The 22,870-nt window shown below is 40.2% G+C and overlaps 1 protein-coding gene across 24 annotated transcripts in view; it reads right to left on the reverse strand.

Moving 5' to 3' along the window:
- LOC128855034 (F-actin-monooxygenase Mical) overlaps positions 1–22,870 on the reverse strand; it is a 205,449-nt gene that overhangs the window by 22,748 nt on the left and 159,831 nt on the right. For 15 of the 24 annotated variants that reach the window (XR_008453672.1, XR_008453669.1, XR_008453670.1 and 12 more), the window contains 3 exons: positions 16,104–22,741; positions 15,369–16,029; positions 14,605–14,695 (listed from right to left, as the gene is read on the reverse strand). Coding sequence is in view for 8 of the 24 variants with exons in the window: in XM_054089605.1 (XP_053945580.1) it covers positions 7,801–7,833; positions 9,893–14,467; positions 14,537–14,695 (4,767 nt within the window). In the remaining 16 variants the exon portion in view is untranslated. Of the gene's footprint in view, positions 1–7,800; positions 7,834–9,892; positions 14,468–14,536; positions 14,696–15,368; positions 16,030–16,103; positions 22,742–22,870 lie in introns of those variants that run through there. The other 9 variants (XM_054089605.1, XM_054089603.1, XM_054089613.1 and 6 more) reach the window with 3 other exon arrangements.

Genomic DNA, 22,870 nt, shown 5'->3' on the forward strand with positions numbered 1-22,870 from the left:
TCAAAAACTTTTTTCCAGATATGTAAATTGTCGAGAATTTTTTTTAAAACAGTTGGGGGAAAATTTGAATTAATTTATTTTTCTATCGATTCAGCAGTTTAGCAGTTTCATGGTGTTCAGCTGGCGGAGAGTAAAGCGCGGTTGTAGAGAGAAATAAATACTGTGAATAAGTTTTATTTGGTTTCGAATAGGCATGCTGTGTACTTTATTAAAAGATGCTCAATTGCTCAAGAACTTTTGTATCAGAGTGACGCAGTGTGATAAGCACTTGGAGCGGCTGGTTTTTCAAAAAACCTCTTATTCAATTTATTCATGCAACAAAAACATGAGGGGCGAGGCTAGCGTAACAGTAGGCTAGGTTACGGTTGATGCCACTCTCCTTGAGGGTGTAGCGAGGTACACATAAGCTTGAAGACCATTGCCACATTCTAAGTCTGCCAAACAGTCCAGAATGGGAATGTGGGAGAAAACGTGTTCAACACTCTCCACTTCTTTGTCGTTTCTTTAGCTCAGACAGAAGGAATTAGAGGGAAATCCTATACGCTTCCCATTTGTTCACACACACTATTCCACTTCCTAATTCGTGCAGCTTCTGCAATAGTCGAAATGTCAATCTTTGCGCAAGTCGACCCAGGAGAGGGTGGCCTGTGATCAAAACAACAACCAGACGTTATTCCTTAACGGATTGAATAGCACCTTTGAGCGTCTGACGTTCCATTCTGGGAAAATTCTTTTTGTAGCGGTACATGTCAGATTATCAACTCATTTCGCGTTGGCTGGAAACTGATATCGGCCAGCTGTCTCTCGAGACGAAAGTTAAAGATGTCGATTGTTTCATCGAAATTTTCAACCACTTTTTCGCAAAATGACAGGTCTATTTCATTAATCACGTCTCAGTTTTTGAGTTCTAAGGCTGTACTCGATTTGATTACCTCCGTAGAAACTCTATGTAAAATAGCTCCCCAAAAAACACTCCAGTGGTGTTAAATCGCATGATTCGGCGACCAATTAACAGCTGAATTTCGGGAAATTATGCGATCGGGATTAGTTTGTAATAAACTCATTGTTTTGGTGGTTGTGTGGCATGTAGCGTCCAATTGAAACCACATGACAGTGATATTCATATCAATAATAGGTCAAATTCAGTAACCGCATTTCCATTCGAATTTTTGAAAAAAGGTCCTATCAAGCCTTCTAACCACATAGTGCACCAAAGAACGACACATACACCATGTAAAGGTTTCAAACCGATTATGTGTTTGTATGGTGTTGGCATATTATGTCCTTAAATTATGCTGCACATTATGTACACCGATTATGCTGACCAAATTTTCACAAATTTTACTGAATGTAACTTTTACAAATCCACCATTTCCATGGTGGATTTTTATTATTTTAATGGGATTTTCGAGCGAAACTGAATCCATTGTCACAAAGCATGTATTACCAAAGCTTCTATTACATATATGTGGCAACCCCCTGCCACTATCATATGGTACAGAGAGAAAAGCTCTCTCAATATTTCCATTAGATCTACCGCTATCGAGTCTCGACATTTATTGTATCTATTGATAGCCAAAGCAATGTAAAAGCAACCGTATGAACTTTCTTCTCAGACGACCCATCGAAGAGCTCACACGTATCCGCTACATCCGCTACATTGGTGACCCCGACGTGATTTCGTCCATGAATCTTTGGAACGTTTGCGCCGCATTTCTCAGTCCAAAAGTCATGAAAGGGAATTCAAATAACCCGAAAGGTGTGATAATTGCTGTTTTTTCAATGTCTTGTTCGGCGACTGGAATTTGATTAAATGCTCTGACGAGGTCTATGGTAGAAAATATTGTTTTCTTGTACAAATTAGCACCAAAGTCTTCTAAATATCGCACAGGATACCTGTCGGGCACTGTGCGGTCGTTGAGGCGTCGATAATCCCCACACGGCCGTGATTCGCCGTTCTTTTTAGGCGCTAAATGCAATGGAGAGGACCACGGGCTTTGAGATGGACGAGCAATTCCCAATTTCAACATTTTGGCAAATTCCTCTTTGGCTACTTTAAGCTTGTGTGGTGCAAGACGACGTGCCTTGCTTGACACTGGTGGGCCTTCGGTGGTTTTTATGTGATGCACCGCTGTGTGCTTGACAAATTGGAATGCACCGTTAGGTTTGATGATGGCTGGAAATTCTCTTAGAAGAGTGCTGTAGGGCGATTGATTGGGAATCACCTTGATTGACATAATGTGCGATACGTTTCGCACTAGCCCTTGAGATGTTATACCCGAATTTTCATCGCAAATTTGTTTGTTTTTTAAGTCGACTAACAAACCAAAATGGCTTATAAAGTCGGCTCCAATAAGTGGCTTCGTTACGTCGGCGATGACAAAACACCAGGTGAATTCGCGTCGCAAGCCGAAATCAAGCGTAAGCATATGACGCCCATACGTTTCAATTGTTGCGTTTGTAGCTGTGTACAACTGGTACCCAACGGGAGTTACGTTTTTTTTGATTCGCGAACGAGGGAAAACGGATAAGTCAGCGCCTGTGTCCACGAGAAATTGTGTCCCAGAAGCGCGGTCTGTCAAAAAGAGGCGGTGCGATGTTGTAATTAGAGAGTCTTTTACCGCCTTTATAGACCCTCTATCGCGTTTTTTGCAAATTTGCAGCCTGGTAGGCATCGTCGAGCATTAGCGCCAAATTTTCGGTGATAAAAACATTGGCCGTCTGTCGACAAATGCACGCGACTGTGTGACGAGCTACGTCTGCCACGAGGTTGTGGACTATGTTGCCTACTACGTGAGTTGCTTATACGGAACGTTTGTAATTGGTTACGTATTTCTGCTATTTCGGAGCGTAGTGACTGCTCTTCGGAAATGTAGGAAATGGAGCGAGCGACGTTTGGAATTACCTCGTGAATTTTGTCAGCTAGGCGACTGAGGTCTTCTAGTGAGGCGTTGGGCTGTGCTGCCAGGCAAGCGCGTGTTTGCGGTGAAAGTTGGGACTGCCATCTTGCTTTAATAACGTTGTCTGAAACGTCCGGGCAAAGACTACGAAGGTGACGAAAAAATTGTGACGGGGTGCGGTCACCAATTTCCTCACCATCTAAAAGTTGTAGGAGCTTAGCGTCTTTTGACTTCGTAAGGCGCTCGATTAGGGCCGTCTTCAACGAGGTGTACGGTGTTGATGTAGAAGGCCGTAGTATTAAATCTTCTACCTCCGCTGCTGATTGCGTATCGATCAATGATACTGCATGGTGGAACATGTCGTCTTCATTGCAAACAGATCGAATTCTGAATTGCGATTCCAGCTGGGCGAACCACAGCGCAGGCCGCTCTGTAGAGAACGGTGGCGCGCCAACAGTCGTGCCCGTTGTAGGATGCATTAGCGGATGCTGTGTTGATGAGCCTGCCTCGTTGTTTGTTAGGGAATTTGCTTCGTTCATCATGACCCTTTTGATGCTTGCGTCGTGTTCAATCCGCCGGAAATTTACAAAAAAATATACTCCTTGGTCGCTACGTATTTTTGTAGACTGTCGCACAAATCCAGTCTTATGACTATATCTTACCAATAAACGCCGATGTCAGTGGATGAAAATGGCCCACTTTTAATTAAAGTTGTATGTTGTAATTGTCGGGGTCACCAATGTAGCGGATGTGTGTGAGCCTGTGGCTGCGACTGTTTTTGCGTTTGCCACTCTTGCTACCTCTCAGCAGCAGCAACAGCAGCAGGCGCAACAGCAGCAGCAACAACAGCAACAGGCGCAACAGCAACAGCAGCCGGTACAGAGAGAAAAGCTCTCTCAATATTTCCATTAGATCTACCGCTATCGAGTCTCGACATTTATTGTATCTATTGATAGCCAAAGCAATGTAAAAGCAACCGTATGAACTTTCTTCTCAGACGACCCATCGAAGAGCTCACACGTATCCGCTACATCCGCTACATATATACCCTATGATCAAAAAGTACCGGGAAGGTGATGTTGACTGTTTTTTTCGACTGCCAAGGCGTAGTGCACCATGAGTACCTTCCATCGGGTCAGACAGTCAATAAAGAATATTATTTATCCGTTTTGAAGCGTTTGAGAGATGCTGTACGTCGCAAACGGCCGGAATTTCGCATGATGATAATGCGCCATCCCACCGAGCCCAAATTGTGCTGGATTATTTGACCAAACACCAAATAAATACCATCGTGCAGCATCTTATTCACCTGATATGGCCCCGTGCGACTTCTTTTTGATTCCCAAGTTTAAGTTGCCACTTCGTACAATTCGTGGAAAGAGATTTCAGTCGATAGAAGAGATCAAAGAGAATACGACGAAGGAGCTGAAGGCCATACCTTCGTCGGCCTACCAGAGGAGCATGGAGGACTGGGTTAATCGTTGGCACATGTGTGTTGCTTTAGTCCGGTCATATTTTGAAAGAGATAAAATAAATTTGCCTAAAATTTAACTCTGTTTTGTTTTATTTAAACATTCCCGGTACTTTCTGATCATAGGTACATGACAAAATATCATTGTCATTATACTAGGCTTTGTCCCCATTAAAAGCAAAGTTCTTTTTGAAAAACTCTTAATTAGCGCTGGCCTGATTTTCATTTATTTCCAAATTTTGCAAAACTATTTGAATGTAATGAAAAATTTTCAACTAAAATTTATGACCTGAAATTTATCTATTCCCAAGACAGTGGGAGTCACATTAACTTAACGATCTGGACCCAATTAATATTAAATTTTTATTAGAGCTAAAGATTGTTTTCTCCGTAATACCGTTAAACTACTAAGCCGATCAGACAACCATGTAATTTATATGCATTTTTCAAATTATTTTAAAATAAATTTTATATAAAATATGTGAACTTTTTGCATTTTGCAAGCATTTAATCTTTACAAAAATGTATCCATCAACTCTTCACGCTACGGTTTTCGAAATAAGGAAGCAAAACCCCATTTCCTTACGCACTAAATAACTGTACGCTAGAAGATAATAATTATAAAGCTAAATAAGTTATTCAGTCGAATGAGTAGGTAGATACTCAGTATTTTTTTCATAAGTTAGTTGAGTAAAATAAGTCCAGATTACGTATAGCACCCGGGCTGAAAAGTGCCGGGTCTAACTCATAGATGGCACTAGTTTTATTGCAATAATCTATTTTTCAGTAAGTACTAACCCTAAAAAGACAGCTGTCATTTCATGATATTCTATTTATTAGTTCGTGAGTTATTGTGCTAAGAGTGACGCTACTTTTGTTATTTTCAAAACAATGGATCAAAAAGAACTTCGTGTTTTACTGCTTCTTGATGGGCAAATATACCGTTCAAGCGAATCAATCGCTTGAAAAGTGTTATGGGGACTCCCCTTCATCAGAAAAAACAGTAAAACGATAGTTTGCTGATTTCAAATGTCGTCGTAGAGACACCAATTATACACAACCCAGTGGACGCCCAAATAAGACGGTAACACCAGCAAACATCAAAAAAATCCACAAAGTCGTTTTGAATGATCAAAAAGTGAAGTTGCGTGAGTTAGATGACATCGTAAAGATATTAAAAGAACGTGTTGGCTTTATATTACATGAGTGTTTGACTATATAAAAGCTCTGTTCAAAATGGGGGCCCAGTTTGCTCCCTGTTGACCAAAAACAAGAACGTGTTGATGAATCAAAATCATAGCAAAACTACATGAATTGAACTACGAATTGTTCCCACATCCAGCGTATTCACCAGATTTGGTTCCTAGCAACTAATGGCTGTTCGCAGACCTAAAAATGCTCGCAGGTAAGAAATTTCGCTTGAATGAAGAGGTTATCGCTGAAACTGAGGTGTATTTTGAGGCAAAAGATAAATCGTTCTACAGAAATGGTAGTGAAATGTTAAAGCGGCGCTGGAATGATTGCGTTGTTCTTGATGGAAATTACTAGTTTTGAATAAAAAAAAAAACGTGTTTTCTTTGTTACGCCCGGGACTTTTCAGCCTATGTGTTATGTATTGATTTTTGCCCTCAATTCAATTCAATTCGATTCAAAAAAAAATATATAAGTACTTATATACTGCCAAGTGTGACGAATGATTTTAAAAACTTATAGTGGGGCTAGGGTCGGTACAAAATTGATGATTTCGATGGGGAAAATCAAGAGTATCCTGGCAGGATGAAAAAGTTGGTGACACTACTGGATGAAGATTCGTATCAGATGAAACAATAACTTGCAGATTCATTTACTTATTTATTTATTTATTTATTTATTAGAAATAGGTATAAGCAGATTCATTAAACGTAACCTAGTAATATAAATATTTCCCATGGTTTAAAAGAAAGCCTTGGTAAAATTGGAAGAATTATTTGCATCGCGTCGCAATTGGCGATGAAGCATGGAGCTAAGAGCAATAGAATATCGTTAAGGTCTTACAGCACGCTTTGAAATCGAAATTTGATGAATCCGTAGCAGAATTTTGCTATTGTATATATGGAATCCGTTTGAGCGGAGTGTTAAGGGGAAAACGAGTAAAGTCACAGCAAAGTGATCTTTCAGCAATACAACGCTTGCTCATATGCTTCTCAGGTCGTTTACACAACATTAAAATAGAAAGTCTCATTCCTCAGTTATTGATTATTCGCTGTTGAGGACAAATATTTAGTTTTTGGTCGTGATTTTCCTTTTATTTCTGGTGTGCGCTGGTATTCTGCTGCGAATGAAAGACAGTTTTATGTCGCTTTTGAATGGCAGATGGTTTTTATGGGAAAATTTTTGAGGCCGGAAAACAACGGGGAGGCTTGCTATTACCTGCTGGGAAGCAAGCGATCATTTGATATTTAAAGTCTACAGGGAACCCAACACAAGTAAAGCCCATTCGGCGGATACGTAATCCGTAAGCTACTGGAATAATAGGAAAAAGTTGTGACTACTGAAGTGCTATATTTTCAAGAATAACTGTACTACTATTTTTTATTCTTTACTAAGAAAAAAATTTTAAAATATAACATCTTTCTATTTTTAAACTCAATACTTTTCTATAATACATACATATTTATAAACTAATTAACCTGAAAAAAGCCTCTAATGTCACCTTAACAGAGAAGACAGAAGTTTAATAAATTCAATAACGCTGTTGCATTTCAATAAAATTTAATTGCTAGGGTAAAAAAGTGTCGACAACTTTTTTATTAAATACGATTCAAAAATTATTGAAATATAATAAGTAACTACAAGGTGGCTCAAAATTAGTCACCCTAATGGAAGAATTATAACTTCTGCAAATGGTGGCGTTTTTCAATCATATTTGACACTTGTGAACTAGAGAGAGAGAGAGTTGCAGTATAAAAAGACAAGCAATGTAGCGCGTAAAGGTCAATACAAATATTTCCATCGCCCAAAATCCGTTCTACTTTATTTAGTAAAAAAGTTATTTAAAACCAAAATGGATGATTAATTTTGCGCCACCTTGTATAAAACATCATTTATCAAAATCTGAAATATTTGAACGATGGGAATTAATCTAATAAGATTAACAAGTAAAAACATAGCGACTAATACTAATACTACTCAGTGCATATTAATTAAATTCTAACCGTGAATGGGTTAAATATGAAAGAATTAATAATTCTATCTTTACATTCTTTTCTACAATAAGTGGCGTTATGAAATGATCCTTTTTTGATCACATTTTCACTTTAGGTAGGAAAAAGAGCTCAAAATTCTCAAGTTAGTTTTCGAAACGAAGCGTTTAAGCCAGCCAGAAATATAAAAGAAAGTGATAAAGCGAAGCAAAGAGAAACAACTTAGTAAAATGAAGGCTAAGCTTACACCAAACCCGATAGTCCTGACATCGAAGCATGACTGGAAAAACGAAATTCTTAGGTTAAACTACTATTATGACAATAAATGTATGTATGTAAGATACCAAAAATATGTAAAGTAAAATACGAAGAATAGAAAATATGGCATGGCGTTAAGAGGTATTGGATATAAACACTTACATATGTGTGTACGTGCATTAAGCTGAAGTTGACAATATATAGTAGGTACAAGGCGGTGCAAAATTAATGATCCTATCGGAAGATGTATACTTTGGACACTTGTGAACTAGACAGCTGCAGTATGCAAACTGACCAGCAATGGAGGGATCAAAATAAAGATTTCCATCAATTGAAATAATTTTTTTATTTAGTAAAACAAAGTTATTCATAAATAAAATTGATATTAATTTTGCGCCACCTTGTACAAAAAGCGCGCGAAAAAATTAAATCTGTCTTTGAGCGAAGTAGGGATAAAGCAAACAGACATCTTTATATAATTTTACTTTCTATTTATGAGTATAACACTCTAGGGAGGCTAAAAAGACATACCTATGTAAATATTATATAAACACCTCGAAACATGTGAACTTAATTTTGGGTGATGCGTTTTCCTGGGTCATGTTATTTTCTCAAAATACTTCGATTTTATGTTTGGAATGCCTTGGAATGCAATTTACCGATTATTTTTTAATTGAAAAAGGTCGCAGTTGTTAGAAATCAATTGTAACCCAAAAACAAAAAAGGAAGATAGAATGATTTTCTAACATATATAATTGGAGCTTACACCCTTTTTTTGGGTGTTTGCCGAGCTCCTCCTTGTATTTGTGGCATGCGTCTTAATGTTGTTTCACAAATATTTTCAATATAGCCAATGCAAAATATTATATTAATTCGGAAACAGAAATTCAAAGCATGAAAAAATTAAATTGTAAATTTTTTTTACAAGTAGATCCAAAGGTGTCTATAGTTGGACGGCCTTCTTTTAGTTTTGTCTTTGTGATTTTTTTCATTCACAGCGATCACCGACAAGATACAATTTCAAATCCAAATATTTTGTAAAAATGACATGATCAAGGAAATCGCCACACAAATCCGTAATCTACAACCCAAATTAAGTTAATATGTTACGCGAGTACTATTTCAAAGTTTCCCGGAGGTACTTTGTTTCTCTTACAGGTAAGTCAACTCTCTAGCCTCCTGTTTTAACCGCGTCGAGATCAATAAAGCGACAAAATTTAGGCCTGTTATAACTGAGTATTGATTTAGAGTCTCTATAGTCTTTTTAAGAATTTGGCATGCTGTAAAATGTGACGGATCTGACGGCGCATGCAATTAGTTGAGAAATGGCTTCAATCTTCCATTGAGTGCCGTTGTCAAGCGATTCTGAGAAGCACAAACGCCCGGTGATTAGCAACAACTGCAGACACCACAATTATTGGGGATGCACTCATTAGACCAGCGAGCTTAGTAGCTGGTATATGCTATGTTACCAATTCTTCGCCGCGAAAAAATTACTTCAGCCTAATGCACATCCAACAATAAATTATTTACTTTCACCCACATGCCTATTTACAAATACACTATCAAATATTTTGTTAAGTAAATTAGTTAATATTTCGTACATGTATTTGTGCAATGCCAAGCCTTTAGATAAACAATCCTAATTCAATGAGGACACAATTCGACGTACTATTGCGACATTAAATGAAGACGGTAAAATTTTTCCATTAAGGATTTTTTAAATTTTAAAAATAATTCGTACCTGCTAATTCACCCTAATATGATATTTAAAACAAAACATTTACTAGACTATTTCCTTCCAACAACTCATTGGTTTAATTTTAAACGATTTAGTTTTTATCGAATTAAGATTGTTTAACATAAACGCATGTAGGCCTGCAATAATTTTATTTATTTGACATCACACACACAAATGAATATCAGTCCAGCACCAAGCATGCCTACCAAATCCACAGACAACATCAGTTAGCTGCGAGTATTGGCATCATGTGATAGTATATACGCACACATACAAGCACAAGCACGCATCAGACAACACTACAAGAGGCTCAAGAGCAGAGAGTAAACTGTGTACTAACCTTGGATTTCTCCTTAGTTTTCGGAGATATACGGAAGCGGCTAAATACACCCATATCAGCGCCACCCGAAGCTGCTATGCTATTGTTGCCACTAGCTCCCGGACGCTCTGACTGAGCAGAGCCAAGTACACTAGTTGCGCTACCACCACCATTGTTGCCACCAGTGTCCTTCTTTTCCTTATGAAAGAAGCTGGACAATGATTGTATTAGGCTTTTACGACGTTCCGGATCTTTCTGTCTACGACTAGATTTGCCTTTTGTCGCTTTATTGCTAGCGCTGGCGCTGCCACCGCTGGATGGTATGGATGTTGAAGAGAGCAGTAAATTGGGGTCGGATGTAAAATCGGCAGTCACACCGGTCGCTGACTTAGTGTTAGAATTTACATCGGTAGACAATTCAGTCGGTTTGCTTGCCATATATACTAAATCGTTGACACTCTTCGATGCGCTTAGTCGGCGATCGCGATCCATTTCTTTCGGCGATTTAATCGGCACTTGAGACTGCAAGGGCGTAGTTACGCTATTTTTCGCATCTATATGTTCGAGATGCAGTCGTTGGCGAAGTAATTGCATTTTCTCCTCTGGACTAAGACCGAGCTCGGTGTTCGATTTGAGACGTGCACGTGCACGTGCTTCGGAGCGTAAATTTTCTGTCGATACCGAAAATGAGCTCTCAACACTTTGTGTGGCTATCACAGGTTTTTGAGTGCGATTGTGACGCCCCGGTGCTATGGGTGCTGCAAATTTATACACATTTTCGTCCTTCAGTGTTGACTTATTTGATTGGGTGGGTAGCACATATGAAAACGAAGGAGTCTTAGTCAGTTTATACCTTTCGAAGGCGTCAAACTGTTCAGTGTCCAAGTGTTCGCTAAATGGTCGTTGCTGATAGGCAATAATACGCGTCGGCGAGTTACCTGTCATACCGTAGGCAGATACATATGTCGAAGACTTTTGTAGCGGGATGCTTTCTCTGAAATTCACAGTAGCTACACTCTCTTCTGTGGCATTCACTGTAGTCGGCGTTGCTGCTGTAGATTCGTGATAGTGTGCACGGCTGGTACAATTGGTGTCACTGGTCGTTGTTGCCGCCGCGAGTTTCGGTGTAGGACTTAGACTAGAACCGCTTGCGTAACCGCTTGTAAGCATCGTGCGCTGACGACTGCGGTGCAAACGCTTTTCGGCATTCAATTGCTTCTTCGATTGTAGTTTGTCCATGACCAAGTCATGTATCAGGTCCTTCTGTTTGGTGCGCTCCTTAGTGATCTCTTCTAGTTTGCGGGTCAATGTAGGAATTTCAGGTACCTTGTGGATTTGTGCAGCCGCTGTGGAAGGACTGGCAGTTGCAGTTGTGGTTACAGTTGCATTTGCAGTTGTGTTCTCCGATTCGGTGAGTTGCAGCTTGGATGGTGTTGGTTCTATCACAGTTTGTACATTGCCGACAGGCATTTCACCCTTGGAGCTCTTTCGCTTTTGTTTGCGTACATCTGAATCACGACCAGTGCTGATTTGTGTAATCTTCTGTTGTAACGCACGTACGCACTCCTCATACGATAGCTCATTTGAGGGTTTGCGCGGTGCCGCCTTGGGCGCAGTTGCTGATGTTGGTGCTGCCGTTCCTACCGCTGAAGTGTTGGTACCCAACAATAGTGATGGAGCAGGAATTTCTTGTGACAAGCAATTCGGAGGTGTGGCTTTGCTCGATGAGGCAGTAGAAGTACTCGCTGTAGTGCACGTTGACTGCGAGGTTTTTGGATTCTTATCAGAGCTGCTGGGCGTAGAACCAGCCGTCAATACAGCAATTTTGCCTCCAATATAAGAACTGTTGTGCACATCTAGTGCCTTTGGTGATGAAGAATCCAACGGACTGGTGACAACGGTCAGTGCTTCGCTCTCTTCTGTTGTGGTTTTAGCCGTGTTGGCAGTCGAAAGCTGGATTTGTGAATTTGGTGTTGCTGAAAAGATGCTATCGTCCTCTAAATCGTTCAATGTGCTTGAATCGGTGAGCGATTGAGTCATAAGTGATGGCGGACCAGTAGCTTGCGATTTTTCCGATAACGAAGCGACTAAATGTGGATCCTCGTTCACAGGAGTCTTAAGCAGATCATGGTCGTGGTTGCTACTTTGCAAGACGCATGCACCCTGTTCAATGTAATCTATACCAAGTTTCTCATCGCGTTTGGTCGCCAAAGGCTTTTGGCTACTATTTGTGTAGATGGATGGATTCGTTTTGTGCGTGGGTATTGGCTTTGGCGTCGTCGTTTCAATAAACTCCATGTATCCACAGTTATGCAACAGCGCTGCATTGGTAGCAGAATACGCCTCCGCACATGAACCCTCCGATCCGGTATCCATGAATTCGATATCATCAATGTCGATCGACTTCAGTATGCCCTCGAATTCAGCAACTGGCGCTGTTTTAGTAATCTCTCCCAGCATTTCAATTGTGCTGGGCAATTTCGAAGCAACTGACATCCGCTTTTTCTCCTTTTTATTGCGTTTAATAGTACCCTTGTTAGAGTTTAGCACGAATTCCATATCGACAAAATTCTCGGAAATGCAATCGTCTGCCGTCCAATCGGACAGCTCCGTTTCGGTCAGAACTTGGCCAGTGCCGGTGAGTTCGGTTTCTGAATCGGAACCACGTGACATCAAGTCACCCGTGGGTGTTATATCACTATCCACTAGCGGCGATGTTGGTGTGCGAGGCAAAATAGCAATCGCTGTAGCGGCAGTTGGTGTTGTGGGTGTGTTTGGTGAGATTTGAGCGCTATTCAAATTTAATGTAACTGGTTTAACAGCTTTTGTGTGCTCCACAATTTGGTCGACTATTAGAGGAAGATTTTTAAGGCTTTCTACTTTATTATCATTTTTGGTATCGAATTTGAGGTTGACTGTTTTCATGTTTGGCGGCCCACGCTCAGGAATTGGCGGTCCACGCTCAGGTAATGGCGGTATTAATTCCTCTACCTCCGTCATCTGCTCGGATTCTTCGTCTACATCAAGCCTATTTTTATTGGTCTCGATCACTGTGCATTCGACTGGCTCTGGTGTGGCCGTAACTGGCTCCATATCAGCTTCGTTCTCATCCTCAATCTCCGTTGTCTTAACTGTAGGCGTTTCTGGCACAAGCACACCTTCAGGTATTTCCATGTATTTCAAATCATCTGGATCGCCAATATATTTGCCATCAATTATCATTAGACTATCGATTTGCATAAGCGTTCCCGAAGTGTCATGTATTTCTACGCGTGGCACTTGATGACCAATTGCCAGGCCACCGGTTTGGGTATCCGGACTAGTCGTTGATTCCAGTATATAGTGTTGTATATCTTCAATGCTTGATGAGTTTGAAGTGCAACTAGAACCCGTTGTTGATGACATAGTGTTTGTCTTACGTGTACTCCACGGTATATTCGGCACTTGTATTTGCAATGTATCATTTTCGAATTGTTCTTCCAATTTTTCGGGTGAATCCATTTTCTCCTCATCGCAAGAGTGACTTAAGAGGTGTTGTTGATCTTCTGTTTGGTGCAATGTTGACACCTTACGGTCTGGTTTGACTTCCTGACCAATATGTCCCAATATATCAGGTATACTCTCCTTTACATCCTTCGAAACATCCGGCTTCAACTCTTCTATAATAGTTTTATCGCTTTTCACTGGTGATTCGCTGGTAAGATCTATAATCTTATTACTATCGGCAGTGAGTAGTGCATCATTGTTTTCAGGCGAGTTAAATTTCATCTCCTCATTATCAACTCTTATATTCTGGATGAAATCGATATTCGATTCCGATGTTCTCGTTGGTGTGTCTACATTGGTTAAATCTATGATTGGCACAGGCTTTTCTTTATCCGGCGAAACTAAATCTATTGTGCCCATTATAGTGTGATTGTTAGTTGGCGTTGAAGGCGATTTTTTGTTTGCGGCCTCAAGCACAACTGCATTAACAGTCTCTGAATATTCCATGCCTTTATTAAGCTCATTTTTGCTATTTACAAAAACGTTCTCCTTCTCATTGTCCGTCGAGGCAGTGGATGAAGCTTTCTGTATAGTAATCTCAACCTTTAGATCGTTCAATATATTTGTGGTAGCTGAGCGCATTAAATCGTTGTTTGCATTTTCGCCCAGTTTCGTACGGTCCAGAAAAGTCTTCATGCTAGGAGAGATGCCGCTACCAGGATTCAGCAACTTCTGACATTCGGATATATTCGATTGGAAACTGCGTATGCGAGAGTCGAGTACAGAAGTAGAACCGGATTTTTGGATCTTATTGCCGTTGCCTTGTTCACCAAGTAGATAACGTTTTTTAAGTTCTAAACTTTTCTTCGAAGCGATACCCTCGGTACTGGCCGTTTTATTGAGCAGATAGTCGCCTGGACGCGGATTTTGTAAGGGCGCGCGGGTTTTCGTTAAGAGTGTGGGATCAACTTGAACAAGAGGCTTGAATTGGGGTTGTGGTGGATTTACTTGATACTTCTGCAGATAACTGCCTCTTAAATTGTGCGTATTATTTGTAGATGGTACGTGATGTCGTTGGCCGGCGGTCGATGCAATAACAGTAGATTTTACCTGCAATGAATATTAGTTAAGAAACATATGTAGTTGCATCGTTGTATGTGAAAACGGCGTGCAACTTACTTGAACTTTCGTTGGCTTCCTAAGGTGAGTGTCATCAATGAGAATCTTTGGGGTATCACGAGTTAATTCGTCATGGTCGAATTCCGAATCAGTAGATATCTCCGTGGCAGAATTGAGCTCAACCTCCTCGGGAGAAGAAGACTCCGATTCGCTTTGAACCTGCAAAATATAATGGTGTTTTAATGCTTTTTGAATTATATATTACTATTAAAATTGTTTTCGAACTGATGGAAGAAACAAAATTCAACAAATATAAAAATAAATATTGTAGATATTTTGTACTAAAAAACAGTCTTAACAAAACAATGCAGTAAGTAAAAGGCGCATTAATTAATAGTTGGCATTTCCCTTCTGGTATTTTTATTTGCAATTAAGTTGATTTTAGTTCGGATGGTGTGGTGAGTTTGAAGCAAATGGATTCGACATGCAAAACGAACGATATCAACGATGATTTTTAATTTCTTTACACAACAATCTGCAATAAGGTACGATCCAAAAAGGCACAGCACAAATGGACACGAATATTATGCTTGAGGAGTTCTTCAGTTAAATATACGAATAAGTCAATACTTTTAATTTATTTATTACAAACTGTTATTAGCATGAAATGCAGCAAGCGCAAGAAAAGTAACGTTGACAGCGACTTTAAGGTCATAGGTCAGTAAACAATTCACGTTTCGCGTTAATACGAGCGATATTCGAGTGAGCATCTCTCGTATAGCGAGCGAACAAAGGCAATTATTTTAAAGGCAGTTAATATTTGTATGTGTAACACACGCTTGAACGCCGAAGCGGATTTGCTTGGGAGGGTTAAGTATTAGTTCTTTTTTACCTTCAAAGATCGTACCCGTTGAGCATTATGACTCAATCAATTCTCTCTTTAGCGCTTTATAATTTTTTAGCTTTCTCAATTCCTTCCCGTCTTAAAATTTGAAATGTGGGAGAGAGTTTTGTTAACCGCATTCAAGGATGTTTTTCATTTTAAATTTTTTTGTTTGTTTTTTAGGCACACCGAGCGTAAACAAGCTGGCGGGCGGTTAGGCAGACGTTTTTGGTTGAGTGGCTGTTGGTTGCTTGGTACGTTGGTTGGTCGTTGGGAGGTCGTACGTACGGGCATTTAGACAGATGTTTTGGTTGTTTATTTTTGTTTATGTTTTTTATGTTTTTCAATTAAAATAGCTAATGTTTTAATGTTTTGGTGCGTTTTTTATTTCTAATTTTTGATAATTGTGAGTAGTAATTTCGTGTAGAATTCAATATGGCGTTGGTTTCACACCATTCGTATTTTTTGTTTGATGTTTATCATATAATTACTTTTTTTTTAAATTTCTTATTAGTATACATGTATATTTTTAATATTTTTTCTCAATTTATATATGTGTGTAGACTATATAAAGTATAGGTGTGTATACGGAGTTAATTTCTTTTGAGGTTTTCCGCTTTCCTTTTGTTTTTGTACGTTTTAATCATCATGTTAATATCTCCAAAATCTACTGTTAAATGGAAATTTAGTTCATTTTACAAAATAAAACGAATGCATATGTATTTCTTTTAAGTTATCACGCACGATTCTTTGGAGTGTTCCCGCTCGCGATGGCGCGAAGGACTACGTTTGGGGTAGTCGTTGAAATGCATGCTGCGTCCAATGGAACTGCCATAACCCAGACTGCCACTGCTTAGATATGGATTATAGTCCAATGAAGAAGTACTTGTAGGCAATGTTGCGGTGCCATACAGGCGTCTATTGCTCAGTCCGTAGTCTGTATTATAGGTAGGTGTGTAATTGTAATGACTAATCGGCCGCTCGCGTCCGAGCGCTCGCGATGTTGGAAAACGTGTCAGCTGTTTGGCTCTATAACCACTTGGCCGATAACAATCTAGCTCATCTTCTGCCGCCTCGAGTGCCTCACGTTCCAGACGCTCTGTTCTGACTGTATTACGTAAATAGGGATTTCGTTCGGCGGCACGTTCATTGATGAACTCACTTTTACGATTATGCAAGCGTTTGCTACGGTCTAGCAACATGCGCGTGCTGGCATCTATCGATTGCTCAGAGGTTTGGCCAACTGGTATGTGTCGCATCGGGCGCTTTGGTGCTTCACTGGTCGATGTATGCGATATGGAGTTTTCGGCACTCGAACGAGATGAAGGTACACCAAGATTGAATGAGTGTTCAGAATCATACATCGAGTTGGTGTTTGGCGAATCATTGCGTAAATCTGAGATCGACCTTGAAGTGGACTTATGATCATTAAGCTCATCGGCAGTTAGTCTATGTCGGCGACTCGATTGGGGTGAGTGTGATTGTAATTTTCTAAATTTCTTTCTATTCCTTGAGATTTCTCTGAGCGAGTCCTGATCGTCGGAGTGTTTCCCATCCGTTTCATCAAATATCGTGTTGCCATCAGGCCATTTGCGATTGCGAAACACCTCGGGTACTGGTGATTTTGGTGCTGTTTCCGTGCATTTGATCTCAATTACTGTATCGGGAGATTCGCTCGTATCAATTTCTGGTGAAAGCTCCGGCTTAGGCCACGGCCGATTTTGAAATACTTCGGCTATGGGTTCTGAAATATCTGGCACAATTATGGGCTGCGGTTTTGTAGGTATTTTTAGCTTTTGTGGTAACGGCGCTTCTCTCGCCTCCCCGTTACTCATGAGCTCGATAAGTGCAAATGAGCTACAACGAGAACTGAGCGAGGGCAGATCTTCAGATTCTGATGGAATTGAAAGCTTCTTGAAGTTTGGCGGTGTGCCCTCTCTTTGTGTGCTAATGCTATCTTGTGTGCCGCGGCGCGAGCTACGCGGCGTTGGTAGTGGAGTATTGCCTTTAGAATTGTTCCTACTGCTGACTTTAATTTCGTTTGTTTTCTTTTCTTTCTGTATAGTTTTATTTTCTTTTTCTTTTTTCGTTAACTCTTGGTAATCTTTGTCACGCTGTATCAAAGCCTGACGTCTTTCCATTTCGAAATCTTCAATTATACGACGTTCTTCGGAATCACTGCTGTTGGAAGAAAGATTATTGAGCATTTTTATCGAACTTGTTGGCGAAACGTCTTTAATTCTAGCATCTTCGACACCACGACGTTCGGCATGCACAAATTTCCGACGTGGCATGGGACTTCCCAGTATTTTGGTCATATCCCATTCCAAAGATCGCTCTTTACTTCTACCTTTACTGGAGGGTCGTACATTCAGCGTGTCATTTAGACTTTCTTTTGCGGGATGCAAAGATGTATTCAATAAGGTCTGTGGCTCTAAATGTTCTGCCTGATCTACGAGATTTTCATGGTCAGATGACGGAGTTGAGGTTTCTGTATTAGCTAAAGCTTGTGATAATCTCCACTGCATCAATGGGGAGTCACTGATGACTACATTCGAAACTTGCGATAACTTTCGCGGCATAACTGGCGACTCATTGGTAGTTAAAGATTTGTCGGGGATTGAGGTTTGGGACATTTTACGTTGTAATAATGGAGTGTCTGTGGGTGTGGTAAGTTGTTCCTTGATAGATGCTTGTGATGGTCTTCGTACCGCATTAGAAGATTCCTGAGCTAGAGCTATTTTCTCATTTATTGAGGTTTGTGAAAACTTTCGCTGCGCTACTGGAGATCCTAACAGAGAGCTCCTTGTTGCATCAACTGAAGCTTCTGAATGTTTTCGACCTACGGCTGCAGGCTCTTTGACTAAAGTATTTAAGTCATTACTGGATACCACAGTGCCAGAAGGTTCTCTGGAAGGAGTATAAACTTCGCAAATTAGTGCTTGTGGAAGCTTTCGTTTAGCAGATGTGCACACTTCTACTGGAGAACCGTTTGCATTCAACGGCTGTGATAAATTTTGCTGCATGGAAGAATTATTATTGTTAGTAATTTGGTCCACTGATGACTGTGGCGACATATGTTCAGCATTAGAAGGTTTATGGATCTCAAAATTTTCACTACTCTGCACAGCAGTAATCTCTTCATCGTTCATACTTTTCCAATTTTTACTGATTGCAAATTGTAGCTCATTATCAGAAGAAGTTTGTGCCCTCTGTACAATGTTCTCTTTTTCAATAACTGGGTTTACATTCATTACTGTCGTGGACTTATTTTGATATTGATTTCCTTTCCGTTCCTTTTCCTTACACTCTATATTTTCCTCCAACTTCGCATCTTCCAATTCATCTTCGGATATGTTGCGTGGGAATTTATGTAATGAAATGCCACCATTTGCTGCAAGTTCGGCGGTCAAACTTTTTGTGAATGCTGTTTGCATCAAATCCTGCACCGATGGTGGCATATTATCGGGGCATAATTTTGCTAATTTATGTTTAATGCGTTGTGGTGCAATGGGTGCCGATGCTTCGCTAGAAGATGAGGTGCTTTTTTGTCTGCGTTGCGGTCGGACTGGGAAAGGTGTTTCTTTTGGATCCATATAGAGCATTGATTGTATACTTTCCAGTGTTAGTGGTCCAGCTCTGGCAGCAGGGGCACTGGTGAAAGGTTTTTGAACAGCTCCAGATTCATGCAAGCCTTGCGTCTCCGCTGATTTTATATTTTTGTGCTCATTATCAGTTTTACTCTCACTTTGGGCGCTTTCAGAACACACTTTTTCAATTTTAACTGGCGCAAAGTCAGCAGCAGAAACTTCGTCCTTTTCCAATGACTCAAGTCTATCGACAAAATCGTTATCCTCCTCGGTTTGACTTTCCAGTGGCAGGCGTGGTGTAATGGCCACTATCTCATCATTTGAATCAAATTCCACATTTACAAGCATTTCGTCAGAGAACTGACTGAACAACTTTTCAATGCTTTCATCCTCTGAGGAGCCACGCATGCGCACTGTGGTCGGTGCAACACTAGGACTTTTGCTAATAGATGTGCAGAGCGAGTCACACTCCTCTTCCGCACTAGGATTGCGCTCTATATTTTTACTTGCCAAACGTTCTACAATATTTTGGAACAGTTCATCTACATTTCTATTTGATTCCTTTGACGAACTTTTCGTTAACTTTGCAACGTCGCTGTCTAGCTTATCCTGCAGAGAGGCATCTGAGCAACGGCGTGAATGTAAGCTGGTTTGGGAATTACGTCGTGAATTACTTAGCGATTTGTCGCAACCGGTTTTCGGTAAATTTCGTATGTCTTCAACCAGCGGACGCTTTTTCAAAGGTGGAGTTAGCGGTGCTTGAATATCTAAGTTGTCAGAGTTTTGTCGTGACAATGTTTTGGACTGCGTAGTTGGTGTAGTAGCAGTATCGGTCATTGGACTGGGCTCATTCGAAGTGATGTCTGCGTTGTTCTTTGACTCGATAGGTGCTGCATCTTCAATAATATTTGGGGCATTATTCGGTGACAATTGGCGCGCTGTGTTCGTTTTACTACCTTTCTCCACTAATAAGTTCATCTCGAAGTCCTCCATTTGATTTTTAGGTGGAGATATTGCCTTCTTTGTAATTTTTGTTTGCTTTGGAGCTCCTTTTGTGGTATTCTCTAGATTGTCAAGAGTTTTATTCTGATTTTTTATTGGCGAAGGAGACTTTTGTTTAGTATCCTTCGCATTAAGTTGCAAATTAGACGATGTTTTCGTTTTCATTTCAGATGCTTTATTCAGGTCCTTAACTGGCGATGGTGACTTCTTCGCCGTTGCACCATTTTTCACTACTTTTTTCATTGGCGTAGTTGTAACACTTTTTTTCTCCGGCGATTTCTTTTTTGTTGGCGCTTTCAGTTTTTCGGGAGATTTGGTTTTAATGCCGAAAAACTTGGCGAATTTTGATTCACGATATTGCACTGGCAAATCATCGTATTTCGTTTTCTTCATAGCCTCCGCTATAGCAGCTGCCTCTTCCTCTTCAATGGCTCGTTTCTTTGAAAAGAAATTATCTCGTTTCTTTTGCAGAAAGTTGGTTGCCTCATTGCGCCATTCTGATCTTAAATATTCCATGGTCTTCTCTAGATCACTCAATGAGTCTGATTCATGCGAAATTATAGAATCATGGGAAATGAGTGACTCACGCGACTTATTTAAATTGCTAGTGGTAGATTCCATCCGACGCAGTTTGAACGATTGTTCCGAGGATTTGATAGAACTCATTGATTCAAAACGTGCAAGCAACCCTTGCACACCAATTGGTCGATCGCCATCTTCTTTAGTTTCTTGTTCATCGTACTGCAAACTTTGCTCCTTCGGGTAGCGTTCGAATTCACCCTCCCCCAGTGATTTGGTTTTCAATAATCTCCTTTTATTTTCGTTGAGCGACTGCTGGGGTGTGCCCAAATCGATCCCAGTTTCTTGGAATATTTGCTCAACTTTATCTGATATATCTTCACTAGGTGATTTTTCTTCCTTGAACAGCTGTAGGTACTCAGCGCTTGGCGAATGCATTTCCTGATCGGTCGATTGCAGAATTTCATCCAGAACACGATCTGATTCATCACGTGGAACGATAGATTTGTGATCTTGTGTGCCGTGGTTTTTCTTTGTCGAGGTCACCACCTTCTTTTTAGGCACAATTTTCTTGACGATCTTAACGTTACCCTTCTTCGTCAGTGTCGCCGTTGCTGCTGTGGTCTTGACCGCCGTTTGACCATTTTTGACCACTTCACTTTTACTGACCAGAATAGGCGTCTTCTTCTTCGTCAAATCAACCGCGCCGTCCAATTGATGATCACGCAAACTAAATGCAGCATTTCCTAGTGAAGCTTGGCGTCTGGGCCCAATCGCCGGAGATTTTTTTCCATTTCCCTTATTTGTCATACTGCTAATAGAAGCACTTGCATCTGTGGATGCAACTGCGGCAGGCGCAATAGCGTTTTCCGTTTGCGATTTCTTCAACTTATCTGCCACAGTGACTACGGCACTGCGACGTGGGGGTGTGGGACTGCTAGGGAAATATTTGCCTAAATCAACATCTTTTAGATTCTTCTGGTTTTTATTAACCGAAATGGCATTCGATTTCTGTTGTTTCTGGTCTGGAAAGTATTTGGACAGATCGACAGATGGATTTGCTTGCGAACTAATTGTTGGCACAACCATTTGTGATTTTATGGCGTCCATTGTGCCCGAAAAGCTCTTTGTCTCGATCTCTTTCAATTTCTCCTGCATCAAGCGCCTATCGACCTTCGGTGAGAATTTACTCTCTGCATCATAAAGCAATTTACCGATATCTGAATTTGACTTATTAGCGCCAATAGGTTTATCTTTACTTGAGTCTTGTTCACTCTTATTATCGACACTCTTCACTAGGCCCAGTATATTTTGTATTTGCATGCGACTATCATTTCCAATTACTTCATCCTTTGAGGTAAATTTCTCGGAACGCTTTAGACTGTTTGTGCGACTGATTTCGCCGCTTTTGTTTGGGTCTTTGGAAATGGCTGAAGTCTTATTTTTGAAACTGTTGGAACGACTGTTACTTGCACTGGGCTTTTTACTAGCACCAGGACTGGCAGTTGGACTAAGTTGTTGCCTTTTAAGGCTACCCGTACGATTGAGGGAAGCAGTCTTAATCTCTGCTTTTAAACTCTCCAATACCTCCTCCGGTGAAGTAGCTTTATGTGATAAGGGTGTTACAATAGGTGTTTGAATATCACTTTTGGCCGCATTGCTGTTAGTTTCAGATTTAATTTCGGTTTTTATATTATTTAAAATCGTTTCAACTGAATTAGCAGCAGGTTTTTGAACTTTTGCTTCAACGCCATTCACATTTACCTCGACATCTTCTGCATTATTTTGCTGCTCTTTTAAGGCATCTTGTTTTGGTGTAAAACGGTTTTCAAATGTCGATTTGGGTGCTAATGGATTCGAGTTGCCAACAGAACTGTCCGATAACCATTTTTCTTTCATAGTCAATTTTTTGAGTATGTCGCTCTTTACTAAATTTTCTTTTGCTATAGTTTCAAGATCTCTGCTCATTTTCACAACGCTGTTGAGACGATGCAATTTTTCATTGATTGCCTCAATTTCAGCGCTGAATCGGCGCCCAGTAATTTGCTCTAATTTCTCTATGTCAGCTTTAGTAGGTGGCGGGACGGAAAATTGGGCATTTGTCGAAGCGGCCGATTTGAACGACTTATCTGAATTGTATGACTTTTCGGAGGACTTATCTATCTCTGGCTTAAGATTTTGATTTGACTCTGACTTTTCAAGAACTTTATTACCTAATTCAATAATTTCCACATTTTCTTTGTTGTCATTATTTTCATCTGGTAGTTTAACCTAATTATGGTAAATTTTTTACGAAAGTTTCAGTTGTTACAAAAATGTGAAGTAATGAAACCAACACCATTATTGTATGTATTTGTAGCAAGTATAATTATGGTGGTATTCGAGTGAAGAAAATAAATA

This window comes from Anastrepha ludens, chromosome 2, assembly GCF_028408465.1.
Source record: "Anastrepha ludens isolate Willacy chromosome 2, idAnaLude1.1, whole genome shotgun sequence".
NCBI lineage: Eukaryota > Metazoa > Arthropoda > Insecta > Diptera > Tephritidae > Anastrepha > Anastrepha ludens.